Source organism: Stenella coeruleoalba (genome assembly GCF_951394435.1).
Source record: "Stenella coeruleoalba genome assembly, chromosome: 11".
Lineage (NCBI taxonomy): Eukaryota > Metazoa > Chordata > Mammalia > Artiodactyla > Delphinidae > Stenella > Stenella coeruleoalba.
In genome coordinates this window covers 73316225-73334403 of record NC_137157.1, presented here as the reverse complement: position 1 = coordinate 73334403, position 18179 = coordinate 73316225, and the positions used below count along the sequence as shown (strand labels likewise).

The window sequence follows — 18179 nt, the reverse complement described above, 5'->3', positions numbered from 1 at the left end:
TATAATTACTATGTACCATGTTAATGTATCACATGACTAATAGAAAGACACCTTTCTGATGTTGATTCTTCCCATACAAGAGCAAGATATTTACTTCCATTAGTCATATCTTTTTTGAAGACTCTCCATAATGCTTCACTATTTTATCTATTGAATTTCTAAAATGTATTGAATGAGTTATTTCTAAATATGTAAATTTTTGTTCTATTGCAACAGAGTTTTTTTTTCTTTCTATGATGTTTCTTATCAATTTTTATTAGGAGAAGTAATTTTGGTATATGATTAGATCACCAATTTAACACATTGCTTATTTTGTTACATTACTAAAATTTTCTAGGTAATGTATCTGTAAATTGTTAAAATTTTATAACACTTATGCCTCTCATATAATCATATGATAATTGAAAAAATGCATATTAATCAAGAACTGTGTCAAGCACTGCATTGAGTGTTGGAGTGAAAAAAACAAAAAGCAAAACCTTGCCTCATTAAACTTACAATTTACTGGTAATCTCAGGCATTTGCCAAATAATCATACAGAAATATAATTCCAAATTAGATAGGTTCCATTAAGAAAATACAGAAAGTTTTTTTTCAATAAATTTATTATTTTATTTATTTAGTTTTGGCTGCATTGGGTATTCGTTGCTGCACACAGGCTTTCGCTAGTTGCACGCAGGCTTTCTGTAGTTGTGGCGAGCGGGGACTACTCTTTGTTGCGGTGCGAGGGCTTCTCATTGCAGCGGCTTCTCTTGTTGTGGAGCACTGGCTCTAGGAACGCAGGCTTCAGTAGTTGTGGCTTGCGGGCTCTAGAACGCAGGCTCAGTAGTTGTGGTCCACAGGTTTATTTGCTCCGCATGTGGGATCTTCCCAAACCAGGGCTCAAACCCGTGTCCCCTGTATTGGCAGACAGACTCTTAACCACTGCGCCACCAGGGAAGCCCAAGAAAATACAGAAAGCTTTTAATGTATGCCACGGGGCATGTGATTAGCAGTTCAGATTTTAGAGAAATGCTGCAGTTAACTAGAAGTGTTACGGAATATTATTTTACATGGGTGGCACTATTTGAAAGCTCCAGGCATGAGGGAAAACAGGGCACAATGGAGAGCCTAGGGCCTGGTGACTGAGGCAGAGACCACAAAGGGGAATGAGATAGGAGAGTGTATTATCTACTGCTGTGTAAGAAATTACCTAATTTTAATGGTTTCTAACAATAAAAATGTATTTTCTAACAGTTTTTGGGAGTCAGGGATCAGAGTGTGACTTAGTTAAGTGCCTTTGTCTAACATCAATACTGAAATTATAGTCTGTAGGCCACCTGGGGCTCTGGTCACACCTATAGACTCAAAGTGAGGAGGGATAAATCCAGTTACAAGTCCATTCATGTGGTTGTTGGCAAGTCTCTGTCCCTCGACACATGAGCCTCCTACAGGGCTGCTCGACAAGCTGGCCTAACATGGTGATCAAATCCAAGAAAGCATGAGAGAAAGCAGCCAAGATGGAAGCCAGCCTTTTTACAGCCTAATCTTGGAAATGACAAGTCACCCCTTCTGCTATTCTATGTTACAAAGGGCTCCATAAGTCCAGCCTCCACCACCCACAGCCCCTCCTTCCGCCACCCACACCACCACACACACACATGCACACTCCATCCTTCCAATCTTCTCCATCTCACTGTCTATTGTTTCTGTTCCCAGGGTGACCATAAGCTGTGGCTGAACCATAAAAATCTTCACGTACGCACAAGCTGACAGTGCTTTGCAAAACGCCCATACTGTGCCCCTCTTACTCCCTGTCTGACGACTTCTTTGTTTGAGCCGTTACAGGACCTCTTTTGGCACGTTCCTTTGCACAACCTGAAAGTATGTGGGAGTTAATCTCCCAAGGGATAAACTTTGAACAGTAGGATTCAGTAATTTGTTGGTAAATTCAGTCCTATTTATCCCTTGCAATAGAAGGACCCCAAATGAAGCTAGTATGGATTTTTGAGAGTGATCATGGTATTCTGTAATTTGTCTTAGTGGTAGGCAGTTCAATAATCTATACTTGTGTCATCTCTCCCTTCCTCCTTGCCACTTTGTCTTTCACTTCTCCCTAGAAATGAACATAACTCCTCTGCCTCAGGCTCAGCTTTCTGGAAAGACTAAGCTACCAGTTTGTACTTAGAATGCTAATCTTCAGGGTGGAATTTCGGAACTGAATTTTACCCTCAACTGAAAGCAATAAGAACACCATGTAACAGCACAATCACTAAAGATTTTATGTGTCATTTGGATGAGGTATAGGTGGAAGGTGAAGAGTTCAGATTTATAATGGCTAAGGCACTTGAGCAGTATGACAGCAAAAAATAATTATAAGAACTGTGAAGTGGGTTGGCTTTTTATAAACTGCTAACCATAAGAATGTACTGTAAACCGTTGTTATTTTTAACCCAAATTTTAGTATAAAAATATGTGACCTTCAAAAATTAGAAGTTTGCATTCCTATATCCCTTACCTAGAGTTTCCAGGTTTCATTATTTGCTATATATCTTTTATCTCTCACCCTCGGTCTACCTAAACATACACTCACAACAATACACATTTTGATTACATATTTATCAACTATTTAAAACTAAGTTTCTGATACTTCACACAAATATTTTAGCTTGTATTTCATTTTTTTTAAAAGATATTTTATCTAATTGTAATTATCACATCCAGAAAATTTAAGCCTGATACACAAAATGTTCTTTACTATTTATGTCATGTGTTCAATATAACAATTTTCCCCAAATATGCCACTGAATATTTTTCTAGTTGTTTTTATTTCTTAGTTCTGATCCAAGATCTAATAAAAGATCACATATTGAATTTTCTGGTCATCTAGAACAACCCATATTCCTTTTATTTTTATAACGACGTTTTCACAGTTGTGACTGAGAATTTTCTTCACTTACTTCCAAATACCAGGAATGAACTTGACTAAGGGCTCCAAATCCACCACTCTGAAATCCAACTCTGTGATAACACTGAGGTCACAGGCTATCTACGGGACTCCTCTTAGAGCCGATGTTGCCAGTAACAATGTCCCTTTATTTTCCATTCTTGATATTGAAATTTTTCATTCTTATAGGAAGCTCTTCTCCCTTTTTTCTTGGTCACTGTAACTAGAAGTTTGTCAATTTTATTGAACTTTTCAAAGAATATGCTTTTATTTGCATTGATTTTTTTTATTTTTCTATTTTCAATTTCATTAATTTCTTCTCCATTCTTTATTACTTCTTTCTACTTGCTTTGGGTTTAGTTTGCTCTATTTTTCTTTAAAAATTTCTTAAGATGGGGTTTCCCTGGTGGCGCAGTGGTTGAGAGTCTGCCTGCCGATGCAGGGGACACGGGTTCGTGCCCTGGTCCGGGAAGATCCCACATGCTGCGGAGCGGCTGGTCCCGTGACCCATGGCCACTGAGCCTGCGCGTCCAGAGCCTGTGCTCCGCAACGGGAGAGGCCACAACAGTGAGAGGGCCGCGTACCACACACACACACAAAAATTTCTTAAGATGAAAAATTAAATTATTGATCTGAGTCATTTCTTCTTTCCTAATATAAGTATTCAATACTATAAATGACCCTGAAAGCACTGCTATAACTGTATCCCTCATATTTTGATGTGTTGTATTTTTATCTGTATTTCATACAGACTATTTTTTCATTGGTTTTAGACTTCCCCTTTAACCCTGGGTTATTTAGAAAGGGGATGTTTAATATCTAAAGATTTGAGAATTTTTTAGATTTATTCCTGTTTGACTTATAGCTAAATTCTATTATGCTATTAAAATGTAGTTATGATTTCTACTCTTTTAAATTGTTTGAGATATTTTTATTGGCTTATTATATGGTCTATCTTGTTGAATATTCATATGTCTTTGAAAATAATGTGTATTCTACTGTTGGGTGAATTGTTCTATAAATATCAATTAGGACTATTTGGTTGATAGTGTTCAAATCTTCTATACTCTTACTGTCTTTCTGCCTATTTGTTCTATCAATTACTGGGAAAGGATTTTTGATGTCTCAATTATAATTTTAGAACTGCCAACTTGTTTTACTAACTTCCATTTTTGTCTCATTTACTTTGATGCTCTGTTATCAGTAACATATATATATATTTGTATTTATGGTCATTATGTCTTATTGGAGAATTGACCCTTAATGATGATATACTGTCCCATTTTATTCTGGATAGTATTCCTTGTTCTGAAGCTGGCTTTTTCTGATATTAACATAGCTATTCAAGGTTTTGGGGGATATTTTCATGGCATATCTTTCTCCATCTTTTTACTTTTAACTTATCTTTATCAGTATATATTAACTGCATTTCTAATAGACACAGTAGAATTGGATCTTGCTGTCTGATCCAATCTGACAATTGCATTCTTAAGAAAGTTATATTTAAGCCATTCATAAGTAACGTGATTATGGATGTCGTTGGATAAAAACTTTACTAAATTGCTAGCTGTTTTGTATTTATTTAATTTATTATATACTCTTGCTCTGCCTTCTTTTGCATTAAATAAACATTATATAGTATATCATTTTACCTCCACTATTGACTTATTACTTATACATCTCTTATAAAGTTTGTAGTAATTTTCTGCTAATTTAAAATATACATTGTTATATTTTTAATGAATATACCTTTAATTAATCAGGTTCTACCCTCAAATGATTGTTTCACCTATCATATAAGCTCGTTAAAATTGGCCTTAATATACCCTAAGGCCAGTAGTGTCACTGTTCTTTCTGATTAAAGCTTTTGTCTTGTGGTGGAAATAAAGAGGAAGCATCAGGATGCATATACTTGTCCCACCCACATGACTGTGTTCCCCTCTCCAGTCTGTATCACCATAGGCACTTCTTAGTTGATTTTTCCAGACCCTTTGCTGTGAGAGGCCAATGGGGTTCATGAAGAAAGAGTCCTTCAGGGTATGCAGACTCCTCCAGTTTCTTCAGTGCAGTGTTGTTTCACATGGCATTGCCAGCCTGCAATCATCCTTCTTCAAGTATCTGCTCTTCTAGCATCCTACCAATTTTGTTTTGTTGTGTGTTGTTTGAAGAACGTGTTTTTTTCTGTATATAGCAGTACTATTGTATTATTTGGAACATTAGTCTTCTCTTAGATGTCACTTTCTAAGAAAGACAACTTCACATCTGACTCTGACAAACTGTAAATTCTTAAGTATGTATTACCTGCTTGAATTGTCACATAATAGTAAATGTTACACTGAAAATATTTTATGATGAAAGACCTTTGGAATAAAATACCCTTGGAATATTGTAAACAAAGTTTTAACATATTAAACAGGGAACTTTTTAAACAGAAGTACTTAGTAAGTTTCTCACAACTTGACATAACCTTAAATACATACCTTACTTAGAATGATTGCTTCTATCATAGAAGAGTCCTATGCTGAGATCTATACCATTATTGAAATAGCTGAAAATCAATGTGTTATTGAGAGATATATAGCCAGGTGTATATTCACATTGTCAGTATGCTTTATAATAAATGCTCAAGGACTTAAAATTATTATAGCTAAGTGATTTGCCCTTGAAATTCAGGGATTACTGTTATGTATTTTGATTCTTGCATTTTATATAATACTAAGTTCATTTGGTTCAGAGCCCTAAATGTTTCCAAATGACTACAATTTTTTCAATGCCAGCAGTTTGGAAAATAATTACTTTGAATCTCATTTTTTTTTTATTACCCATCATCTACACTATGCCACCCAGACAAGAGAACAGTGAAGTAAAAAAACATTGTTGATTTTTTTATTACATTACAAAGTCTTCCCATTAATGTATATTGATATGGAGTTTTTTTAAGTGCAAGGACTAAGATCACTGAAAGTACAAAATAACATGCCTTAACTTTTGTTGTTTCTGGTAGATAGGCTCTGCTATAGAAATGCTGATTTGAAGGATAGTCACAAAAAGTCACAAAACCAGATATGTAAATTTTACATGGATTAGAATATATTAGCTCAAATTTAACTTAATCCTAATTTTAGAAAAGCTACAGAACTTAACAGATAGTCAAGTTAAAAGCTTATTTATTATAATTTGTGATAAGACAAAAGATCATATATTCATACCATTCCACACTTCACAATATATAGGGCATGGAATTTCTAACACTCTTGATATCTTTGGCTTAATCCCATAAAGTTAACATTAAAAACTTCAATATTTTTTGAGAAAGATTAACAATTTAAACAAATACTACATATGGTTTAGGATTTACTAAATGAAAATTGAAATTCCATTCTGAAATTTAGTGATTATTGATTTCTTCAATCCACATAAAATTAATTTCAGGACACCAAGGCACAGTTCAGTCAGATGAGCACAAAATTCCTTATTTTCTCTGTTCAATGTTAGACAAGAAATATTCAAATATAAACCATGCTATCTTCTGTCTGATGATAGTGTGTCAGATACAATGGTGTTCATCAACCCAATCTATTCAGCCCCACTGTTTTCCTAGTCTTCTTTCATCTAAGGAAAGCAATGTAGCATGGTTCCAACAATTAGATGGAAACAAGTCACTGAGTTGAGCTTTTGGGAATGTTTTGAAGAATGGTGAGGCTCCATAGGCAGGCAGTTATGCTTTTGCCCTTAGGCACTTTATGTTTTTTCCACCCTTTCTTCTTATTTATGCTTGGAATAATGGCAGGTTGTTAGAAGATTATCAACCATACTGTGAATGGGAGAATGGAATCCACATGCTAAAAATGGCGAAGCAGGAAGATAGAATGTACCTGGGCCTTCAATGGCATTGGTCAGAAGCTGCATGTTTAAGAAAAACTTATAACAGCAACAAAACAACTAAGAGAGAAGAGGAGGTTGAGAGAGAATGAGAGAGAGAGAGAGACTTAGAATGAAGAATGTTCTTTTATGTTTTTCTCCCTTGTTTGTACTCTTTCTTTGAAAAAGAAAACCATCATAGGATAAAGTGTTAAAAAAATGCTCAATATTTACTTAGTTAACTTATTCAATATGCTTTCCAGAAGAAAAAAAAAATCATTACTGAAGTGGTTGACAGAATTGTAAAAATATCTCCCCAAGATTTTTTGTTTCCTAGCTGTTCAGTAAAGCACTGATACGGGTACTGCTGAGAAGAGTCTTTCACATGGAATTAAGGTTACTAATCAATTGCTTTATATTAGGAAGGTTATCCTGGATTACCTGAGTGGACCTAATGTAATCACATGAGCGCTTAAAAGCTAAAGAGGAAGACAGAATCATCAGTCCAAGAGATGAAGCTTAAGGGACTTGACCCACTCTTGTTGGTTTGAAGATGGAGGAATGGGGCCAGGAGCCAAGGAAGGCTAGCAGCCTCTAGAAGCTGAGAAAGATCCCTGATGTCTAGCCAACTGGTAATACCAGCAAGAAAACAGGGACCTTAGCCCTACAACCACAAGGAAGTGAATCCTACCAATCACTCACACAAGCCAGGATGTGGATTCTGCCTTAAAGCATCAAGAAAGGAACACAGCCATGTAGACACGTTGATTTTAGCCTTCTGAGACCCAAGGAAGCTAGACTTCAGACTGTGAAGGCACTGTGAGATAATGCCTGTGTTAAGTCTCTGAATTTGTGGCAATTTGTTATGGCAACATTATGAAACTAATAATCATAGTAATACAAGAGAACCTGTTTAGGACATTTGCAAAAAATGTCCTGACATATTAACCTTTCAAAAATTACTTTCATCAAATTATAAGGCACAGATCAGAGATCAAAACCCTGAAAAATTACTACTAAGAACTCAATGTTTGAGTGGAGGCAGGGAAGTAAGGATCATGAGATGCAATCAGGGTAGATAGTGTGTGGCTCTGTGGATGGGCCTTTGTGATTGAGTTTCCAATTGTGAGTTTGAAAAATAAATGCCAAAAACTACACTACTTCAGAGTTTTCACTAGTGTCAGTTTCTAAAAAATCTTACATGAATTACTATAATTTCAAAAAAACATTGATTTTACTAACATTTTATATTGTTGTAACTCTAAGGTTTGAACAATAATGTTTACTGTGAAATATAGGAAATTTAAAATTATGTGTTTTTAAATTTTTTGCATGTAAAAAGTAGGTTGATTGAGACTATGCAATCCCATCTATTCACTCTTTGTGATTATACTGAAGTGCCATTCTCTTCAAAAGAGAAGAAAATATAGAGAGCTCAACTGAAATGAAAGGATTATAGTAGTATGAATTATTCATTCATATTAGTGGTATATTCAATCAATCCAAAATATTAATTGAATAACCATTATATCCAATGATTTTTATACATAAATTTACCTGTATTGCCACAACACAATGCATATTTTGAATGCATTTAAATTATTTTACACACATATACAAAATAAGACTGCTGATGATTAAATTTCACCTCGAAGTATCTCATTAGGTGATTAAATAGTAGGTGGCATAGAGTACAGTGAATAGTACCAACTATTATTTCATCACTCACTTATAATAAGAAAACATTGAATAAAGAGTCAGTGTTGTATTTATCTGAGTTTCCCAAGCAAACAACAAAATACCTAATCCGTAGGAACATAAAAATGCTGTTGGAGTGAACTGTATGTTAATAGTTACACGATTTAAGCAAGAACATGACCAAGGATAAATGTATAACTGAATAGTTATGTTCTGTCATTTTGATAAAAAATTTCAAAATAACACTAAAGGGCTTCCCTGGTGGCGCAGTGGTTGAGAGTCCGCCTGCCGATGCAGGGGATGCGGGTTCGTGCCCCGGTCTGGGAAGATCCCACATGCCGCGGAGCGGCTGGGCCCGTGAGCCATGGCCGCTAAGCCTGCGCGTCCGGAGCCTGTGCTCCGCAACGGGAGAGGCCACAGCAGAGAGAGGCCCGCGTACCGCAAAAAAAAAAAAAAAAAAAAAAAAAAACACTAAAAAGTCAAGTTTTGTTCTCAATTATTTGCTATCTTTCATTCTCTAAACAAATATTACATGAGTACTTGCCATGTAGCAAGTATCCAAGACATTTAGGGAATGGAAACGAACAAAGAGAGTCTCTGGCTTTAAGAATTTCCTGGACATGTTAGAATGTTTGCCACATGCAATACCTGAAGATGTTTATTAGAGCTTTATTCGGCATGCAGCAAAGGGCAGAGGAGGAAGTGTTTAACTCAAGGTAAGTTGTTTATCTGCTGGGGGAAAATCAGTGAAATCAGCTGAGAAAAACTGTCATGTGATATTATGGTTTAGTTATTCTGAAATGGGAAATAAAAGAATATTTTATACAGAAATATTAAATTATTTTATGGTGTGCAAATTAAATTTTTTGCATTGAGGTTTTTTAAAATGGCAATGTTAATCATGAACTTAAGAAAAAATATAGGTGAAAAAAGAGAAATGAGTTATATTTTTCAGGATTGGGCTGAGGGGAATATACTCCAGGCAGTGGCAACGGAAGATGCAACTTGCAGGGCTGTGAAAACTCATGGAACTTTTGAATGATGACAGGGAGTTCAGAGCCAGAGCAGAGAGGTTTTGTAGGCAGACAGGGATGAGTCTGAGAAGCAAGCAGGAGTAAGATCAAAAAAGTTCTCAAATATATTGCCAACAAGTATTTGACTTCAAGCTAGGCTCTGGGAACTCAACGACAGGTGTGAATTGCAGAGGAATGACCATATTTCCATTTCAGAACAATCACACTGGCAACAATGTGGAGAGTCAGAAGGGAGGCCAGAATGTGAGCACTCAAATGAAGAAAAAATGAGCATGAGCCCAATGCCAGCAGAAATAGGGTGGAGGAGAGGGCTTCAAGAAAGGTTTAGGACGTAGAGTCTGTAAGACTTTCTGATTGATTTGAAGTGAAGGGGAGGAACTGCCAAAGGAAGATTCAAGGACCACCCCGATTTACTGGTTAGCAAAACTTAACTTATCACACATACTTGTGATAACTATAAACTGAGATTTAAAAAAATCTTATTTATACTTGAATTTCAGAGTTAACCTGAACATTTCCTAATAAAACTTGCCTATAATTATGATTCCTTCTATTTTTTTCCTAATACTCAAAAGCAGTGATTTTACATTTCATGTAATCATGGTATAAGTGGCATGAGAAATACTAATTGCAGAATATTTACTTCAATAAGCCTTTTTCTCATGTGTTTGAATATTTCAAAACATAGTTCGTGACATTAAAGAAAAAATAAAAAAGATATAGTTAATTCTAAAAGGCACCATGAAATGCAAAAGTGCAACCTATACTGAAAAAAACATTAAAACATTGAATATTTGTCCACATACATTGCCCACTGATTTGCAGCAGCAGTAATTCATGTAAAAGCTATCATGTAATATACATGAGATTGCTTTTCTACAATCTTGCAGAAAGGATACTTGGAAGTATCCTTTTGTACCAAAACTGGAATCATTTTTCTGATGATAGGGTAAAGTAAGGTGAAGCTTTGCATTTCATGAGTAGTCAGTAAATGTAGGTGGGTGAAATCATTTATTCCTTTCAAACAGATCACAAAATGTGTTATTCTTGATGATTTCCAACAATATTATAAGTCCTTGAAGTAGCACATGTATTTGCAGAAAAAAAATATACACATAAGCAAAGCAGGGTGAAAGAAACAAAAATTTACCCATGGTCCCAATAGCGATTATATATATATTTGAAAGAGAGAGAGAGAGAGGATGCTAGCTAACTGACTAGGTAATCAGACTCCCTAAGCAAAGTCTACCATTACAGGGATTCTAGGAATCTAGGGGTGGGCAGGAATATAGTGATTCTAGTACGTCATAGTGCTTAGTCACTGGGGAAGCAGTCTGGCAAGAACACATTGGCCAATCTTGGGGCAGCTGCAGGCTGTCAACCAGCTATCCTTCCTGCAGAAGTCTTCCTTGAATAGAGATGTAAGCAAGACAACTCCCATCCATCCCTTGCTTCATACAGATTCTCTTCTCTGTGCATGAGGTTTGGAAAACAGCTCCTTCATCATTTTTATTTTTAAGCTTTGTATATGCATTTTTCTTTTGAACCAGAATCATTTTTTAATTTAATTTTTTAAAAAATTTTTGGCCGTGTCCAGTCTTTGTTGCTGTGTGCAGGCTTTCTCTAGATGCGGCGAGTGGGGGCTGCTCTTCACTGTGATGAGCGGGCTTCTCATTGCAGTGGCTTCTCTTGTTGTGGAGCACAGATTCTAGGCACGCGGGCCTCAGTAGTTGAGGCATGAGGGCTCAGTAGCTGTCGCTCACGGGCTCTAGAGTGCAGGCTCAGTAGTTGTGGCACACGGGCTTAGTTGCTCCGCGGCATGTGGGATCTTTCCGGACCAGGGCTCAAACCCGTGTACCCTGCATTGGCTGGCGGATTCTTAACCACTGTGCCTCCAGGGAAGTCCCTCCTCCGTAGTTCTTGTCCGTGTTTCTGAGGAGAAACTTATGAGAGGTTAGTGGGAAGAAGTACAGACACCATTGCTGCAGGTAAGTTCAGGGTACCATTAATACTCATTCTCTCCCTCCTCAAACACCTATACTAATTTCCTCCTACCCTTAATTATTACCACAGGATTTGGTAGCTTACCTGGCTTTATGACCCAGGATTAGCTATATAATTTTCTGTGTTCAGTGCAAAATGTAATGTAGGACTCCTTGTTCAAAAATTACTAAGAATTTCAAAACAGTGACAGCAGAGCAATAGACCAAGCATGAGGTTCTTTTAAGTATGGGGCTCTTCATTTGACCTGTGGGACTGCCCAGGTCAAATGCCCATGAATCTGGCCTTGTTGTGGCCCAAACTTAAATTTCTAAAGGGACTGAGACCGTGGTAATCACCCCTCTGTCTGGCTGGGGTTGCTGCATCCATCCACTCACAGGTACAACTGGGTAAGTTCCAAATTTCATAATGAGAATGCATAATCATTACTGAACTGAGCATGAGGAATTGGATTAATATCATGATTTTAGGTGTGGAAATGGTAAATAGGAGCTTAGAATTCACTAAATTATAAAACTGAAGAATGTTTCAATGTTTATGCCAGTTGAATGGTATTCTTTTAACAATGTTACTTTATTTTCATATGTGATGGGAACCTCCTAATTCCCAAAAAGACCTGTGACTTCTGAAAAAACAAACAATATCTTGAAGTTTTGTGACTTCACACCTACTTTATAAAGTAATTGAGCTGAAGATTGGTGTTTAAAATTCTTGTGTTCTCGAGTGGACAGCTTGTGAAAAAAATTGAGGAAAAAATAATACTTACTGGAAAATAAGAAATTTATTTGGTAAAGTATAAAAATATTCTATTGGAGAAGTGAATATGGCCTGTGCATTGCTTATTAATAATAATAAATATTTACAAAGCACCTTCTAGGCACTAGGAAAAGTTCTAATTGCTTTACATTTTTTTATTATATGATAAATGCCCCCATTTTATGGATAAGAAAACAGAATAAGTAAATATAGGTAAAAATTTAAGAGTTACAGTCTTAATCAGTTTTTAAAATTAATTACAAATTAATAAAATTCATGTTCTGGTATAAATTAAATTGTGTTTTGAATCATTTACTTTTAAAAATTTTGTTTTAATTTTACTCAAAGAGAAAAAATATACTCCTGAGTTTGATTAGAGAGAAAAGTGGTCACATTTCAGGAACTAGGTAATATATGATCGTTATATACAATGCCAGCACCCAGGAAGAGACTGCCTATCATAAGCTGTTTTTTCTCAAAATAACAGCTTTATGGAAATATAGTTTACTTACCATACATTTTACCACTTTAAAGTGTGCAATGTTTAGCATTAGTGGTTAAGTGTTCATTGTTTGGTGTATTCACAGAGTTCTGCAAGCATCACCACTATCTCATTTTGGAATATTTGCATCACCCCAGGAAGAAATCCTTTAGCAATCTCTCCCCTGTCCTTCCTCTTCTTAACTCCTATTAAACTCATAAGTTTTTCAAAATTGAAAACAGTCACATTGAATCCTAACCTGAGGCCCCATTTTTTGTTTGTTTGTTTTTAAGCTGTGAGAGACTTATTTGTTTGAAGTTTATGATAATTTTGTGTTTAAGAGATTTACAATGCCAAATTACTGAGTGTTTGATAGTAATGTTAATTTAAATGTGTTACACTAGATATAACAAAATTCAGATTTTTCCTTATGTAGTATGTTTAAGATGGGTTGCTTGTATATTTTAACCCCTTAACATGACTGCATTGAATTTCTATGGTAACAGCATTTCTGCAAAAACATAAAAACATTCAGAGGCTGTGCCCTCTCTCTCCTTTTCCTGTTGCCTTTCAAATCAGGAGAACATGTCTCTCCAGAAGTCACTGGAATGCCCTACATTCATTTATTATTATTGCTATTTCCATCTCCCAAATTAATATCAAAACTACCATGATAGATTTGTAAAGAAACCATTTAGGACTACTCATGAGAAAGAAAATTATCTTGGATAATGACAGAAAAGAAAAAAAAATACAGTTAGAAGATAAGAAGTCAAATTCAAACTGTTTGGCCTAATCCTGAATGTATCATTTTCATTATATAGTCAACTTCTGCTGTGCCCACTTGACTCTATGGCTTAATGATATGATTATGCCCAGTTTATGATGAGTAGCTCTGGTCATAGGATCACCCGAAATCCTAGTCATGTTTAAATAGAACATAGTGGTATGTGAGAAGCTCTTACTCAAACTAAGAGTAATTTACTGTCACAGCAACCAAGACTTTGTCCCCCAACTTCAATTAGGCTATGATGTTTTATCATAATATTTCATTCCTCTCAGATTTCCTATCTTCGGTTATAGGACCAGATGGTTTCACTGGTGAATTCTACCAAATATTATAAGAAGTCATACTATTCCCTCTCAAACTTCTCCAAAACATAGATGAGGAAAGAACACTTTGAAATTCATCTTACAAGGCCATCATTACCTGATACAAAAGCCAGACAAGGATATACAAAAAAATTAAATTACAGGTCAATATATGTGATGAACATAAATGCAAAATTACCCAATAAAATATTAGTAAATCAAATTCAACAGTACATTAAAAGGGTCATACACCATGATCAAGTGGGCTTTGCTTCTGGGATGCAAGAATGGGTCAACACTTGCAAATTAATCAATGTGATTCACCACATTACAAAATAAAGGATAAAATCCTGTGATTATCTTAATAGATGCAGAAAAAGCATTTGACAAATTCAACATCTTTTCCTAATAAAAAACTCTTAACAAAGTGGATATAGGAGAAATTTATCTCAACATAATAAAGGCCCTATATAACAAGCCCACAGCTAACATCATAATCAGTGATGAAAAGCTGAAAGCTATTGCTCTAAGATCAGGAACATGACAAGAATGCCTGTTCTCACTATTATTTAACACAGTACTGGCAGTCCTAGTCAGAGCAATTAGTCAAGAAAAAGAAATAAAAAGCATTCAAATCAGAAAATAATAATTTAAATTGTCTCTGCTTGCAGATGATATGATATAATATTTATAATAGACTTCACCAAAAGACTGTTATAACTAATAAACAGTTTCAGTAAAGTTGCAAGATACAAAATCAATATACAAAGGTCAGTTGTGTTTCTATACACTAATAATACCTATCAGAAAGAGAAATTAAGAAAATGATCTCATTTACAATTGCATTAAAAAGAATAAAATACTTGGTAATAAGTTTGATCAAGGAGGTGAAGGATTTGTACACTCAAGAATTGTTCCAGATTGAATGTTGAGCATCTTTTCATGTACCTGTTGGCCACTTGAGTGTCTTCTTAGGAAAATGTCTACTTAGTTCTTCTACCCATTTTTTAGTTGGATTATTTTGTATTGAGTTGTATGAGTTCCTTATATATTTTGGACATTAACCCTTTACCCTGTATATGGTTTGCAAAAATTTTCTCCCATTCTGTAGGTAGCCTTTTCATTTTGTTGATTGTTTCTTTAGCTGTGAAGAAGCTTTTTAGTTTGATATAGTCCCACTTGTTGATTTCTGCTTTTGTTGCTTGTGTTTTTGGTGTCAAATCCAAAAAATCTTTGCCAAGATCAATGTTAAGGAGCTTTCCCTACATGTTTTCTTCCAGACATTTTATAGTATCAGGTCATATGTTGAAGTGTTTAATCCATTTTGAGTTAATTTTTATGAGGAGTATAAGATAGAGGTACAATTTCATTTTTCTCCATGTGGTTATCCAGTTTTCCAGACACCATTTGTCGAAGAGAGTATTCTTTTCCCAGCAAAATAAGGTATCAAACAGGTATAAGCACTTCTTTCATTATTGCAACTTTACTCAGAATAACCAAGATATGAAAAAACTGAAGTGTCCATCAGTGGATGAATAAATAAGATGTAAAATATATATGTATGTATATATATATATTTATATTATAATTAATATTATAATATATATATATATAATTCAGCCATGAAAAAAAGTGAAATTCTGCCATTTACAACAACATGGATGGACCCTGATTTATTATGCTAAATGAGCTAAGTCAGACAGAGGAAGATTAAATGCTGTATGATATTACTTATTTGTGGATTCTAACAAAGATAAACTTGTAAAAACAGAGAGTAGAATAGTGATTACCAGGGGCTGAAGGTTGGGGGATTGGGGAGATGTTATTTAAGGATACAAACTTAAAACTAGTAGATAAATAAATCCTGAAGTTCTAATGTAGAGTATAGTAATTATAGTCACCAATACTGTATTATGAACTTCAAATTTACCAAGAGACTAGATCTTCATTGTTCTCATCACAAAGAAAGAAGTGATAATTATATGACACGTTAAAGGTATTAGGTAACACTATGGTGGTAATCATATTGCAATATATAAATGCATCAAATCAACACATTGTACACCTTAAAATTACACAGTGTCATATGTCAATAGTATCTCAATTTAAAAAAGAAAAAAAAGTAATTGGTTGAATAATTTAGTTATCAGAATTGATGTATGTGTAACTTTACCACCTCAACGTGAAGCCCTGATTTCTGTCTAGTCTAAGCTTCAGAATTCAGTTGTAAATTAGAAATGAGGATTTTGAAAAGTCCTACACATAAATCCATGTAGATACATATAGCACGTGCACACACACACACACACATCATACTTTGTATATTTATTTTGAATAGAAAATGGAATAAGCAGGTGAGTAGTTTCAAAGTTGAAGATTTATTCATTTTTGGAAATTTTTAGGTAATTTTAGTCAGTTTGATATAAATATCAATATACTACATGTTGGCTGCCATTGGTCTAAAAGTCTACCAAATCTTCCAGCTCCATGCTACTAATAATATCTATTACTGTTGTGAGCTGAATTGTGTCCCCCCAAAAGATATATTGAAGTCCTGAACCCAGGCACCTGTGAATGTGACCTTATTTGGAAACGGGGTCTCTGTGATTTAACCAACTTAAGGTAAGGTCATATTGGATTGAGGTGGGCCCTAAGTCCAATGACTAGTGTCCTTATAAGGAGAAAGAGACACAGAGAGGTAGACATGCAGGGTAAAGGGCCATATGATGGTGGAGACAGAGGTTGGAGGGATGAAACTTCAAGTCAAGGCATGCCAAGTATCTGCCAATGATCATCAGACGTTAGGGATAGGCAATGAAGGATTCTTCCCAAGAGTCTCCAGAGGGAGCCTGGCACTGCTGACACATCAATTCCAGACTTCTAGCCACCAGAACTGTGAGAAAATAAATTTCTGTTGCTTTAAGTCATATACTTGTAGTATTTTGCTATAGCAGCACTAGGATATTAATACACATACTATATACAATAGTAGATTGGCCAGTGATATTCCAACTGGGTAAACATTTCTTTGACATGTTCTTACACAGATGGGCATTCACCATACCTTAATGACTTGCAATTTATAATTTTGATTCTGTGACAGACCCATGATATGAACTTTGGAACAACAACAACAAACAAAAAGTACTGGGTGAAAGAACAGTATTGTTTCTCCTGGGAGACAATTAGAAACTGGTTTCAGACAGGCTGGAAGTAGAGAATGCAAATTTTCTGTTAAAAATCAGTGGAATAAAAGCATTTTATTTCAATCTCATCTTTTCGACCCCTGGCAAATGCCTAAAAGAACAAAAGAATAGTAGAGCTTTTCTGCCTCCGCTGCGGCGATGGCGCCAGTGAAAAAGCTTGTGGTGAAGGGGGGCAAAAAAAAGAAGCAGGTCCTGAAGTTTACTCTTGACTGTACCCATCCTGTAGAAGATGGAATCATGGATGCGGCCAATTTTGAGCAGTTTCTTCAGGAAAGAATCAAAGTGAATGGAAAAGCTGGGAATCTCGGAGGAGGTGTTGTAACAATCGAAAGAAGCAAAAGCAAGATCACTGTAACTTCCGAGGTGCCTTTTTCCAAAAGGTATTTGAAGTATCTCACCAAAAAATATTTGAAGAAGAATAATCTCCGTGATTGGTTACGCGTAGTTGCTAACAGCAAAGAAAGTTACGAATTACGTTACTTCCAGATTAATCAAGATGAAGAAGAGGAGAAAGATGAGGATTGAAACTCAGTTATCTGGAGTATTTTGTATGAATTCTTAAATAAAATTTAGGAAACAAAATGGTGGCTTTCCTTGTATCTCTGCAGTGTGGATTGAACAGAAAATTGGAAATCATAGTAAAAGGGCTTCACTTGGGCTGCCACTCACTTACTTGTAATTAAACTTTTTTTCTGCTTGAAAATTTCAATTTTTTTGGTAGAAATACCAAAATGTGTAAGTCTCCTTCAAGGGAACTGACTACTGTTTGTCATTGAACCGGTGGATGAGGGCGTGGAGATGTGAGTTCAGTTAGTTACTATTTTACACAAAAAGGGGTGGGTCAGTTTCATCTGGTACTTTTCTCAAAGATTGAGGAATACAAATGTGGGAACTCCTGATTCACTGAAAGCAGATCCAGTGACTTGTTTCTGAGGTTCTTTTTTTGGGAAAGTGGCAGTGTCGATAAAATGCAGGCTTCTGGGGCATTTGTCTTCATTTTCTGATTACAAATTACTCTTGATGGACACAGTTATTACTATGTATGTTAATCCTTTTTCTTCCTGTAGAAATAAAATGTCCTTTTGCTTCGAATATTCTACTACACCTCTGGAAAGGGTCTGGAG

The 18179-nt window shown here is 35.4% G+C and overlaps 1 protein-coding gene across 1 annotated transcript; it reads left to right on the top strand.

The window, feature by feature from the left end:
- The first annotated feature begins 17168 nt into the window (after positions 1–17168).
- Positions 17169–17632, top strand: LOC307194866 (large ribosomal subunit protein eL22-like). Its single transcript, XM_079938241.1, has one exon. The coding sequence runs from the start codon at positions 17194–17196 to the stop codon at positions 17578–17580; it is 387 nt and encodes a 128-aa protein (XP_079794367.1). The 5' UTR covers positions 17169–17193; the 3' UTR covers positions 17581–17632.
- The last annotated feature ends 547 nt before the right edge of the window (positions 17633–18179 follow it).

Coding starts and splice junctions, on each gene's coding strand:
- LOC307194866 (XM_079938241.1), top strand. CDS start 17,194: ATGGCGCCAGTGAAAAAGCTTGTGGTGAAGGGGGGCAAAAAAAAGAAG.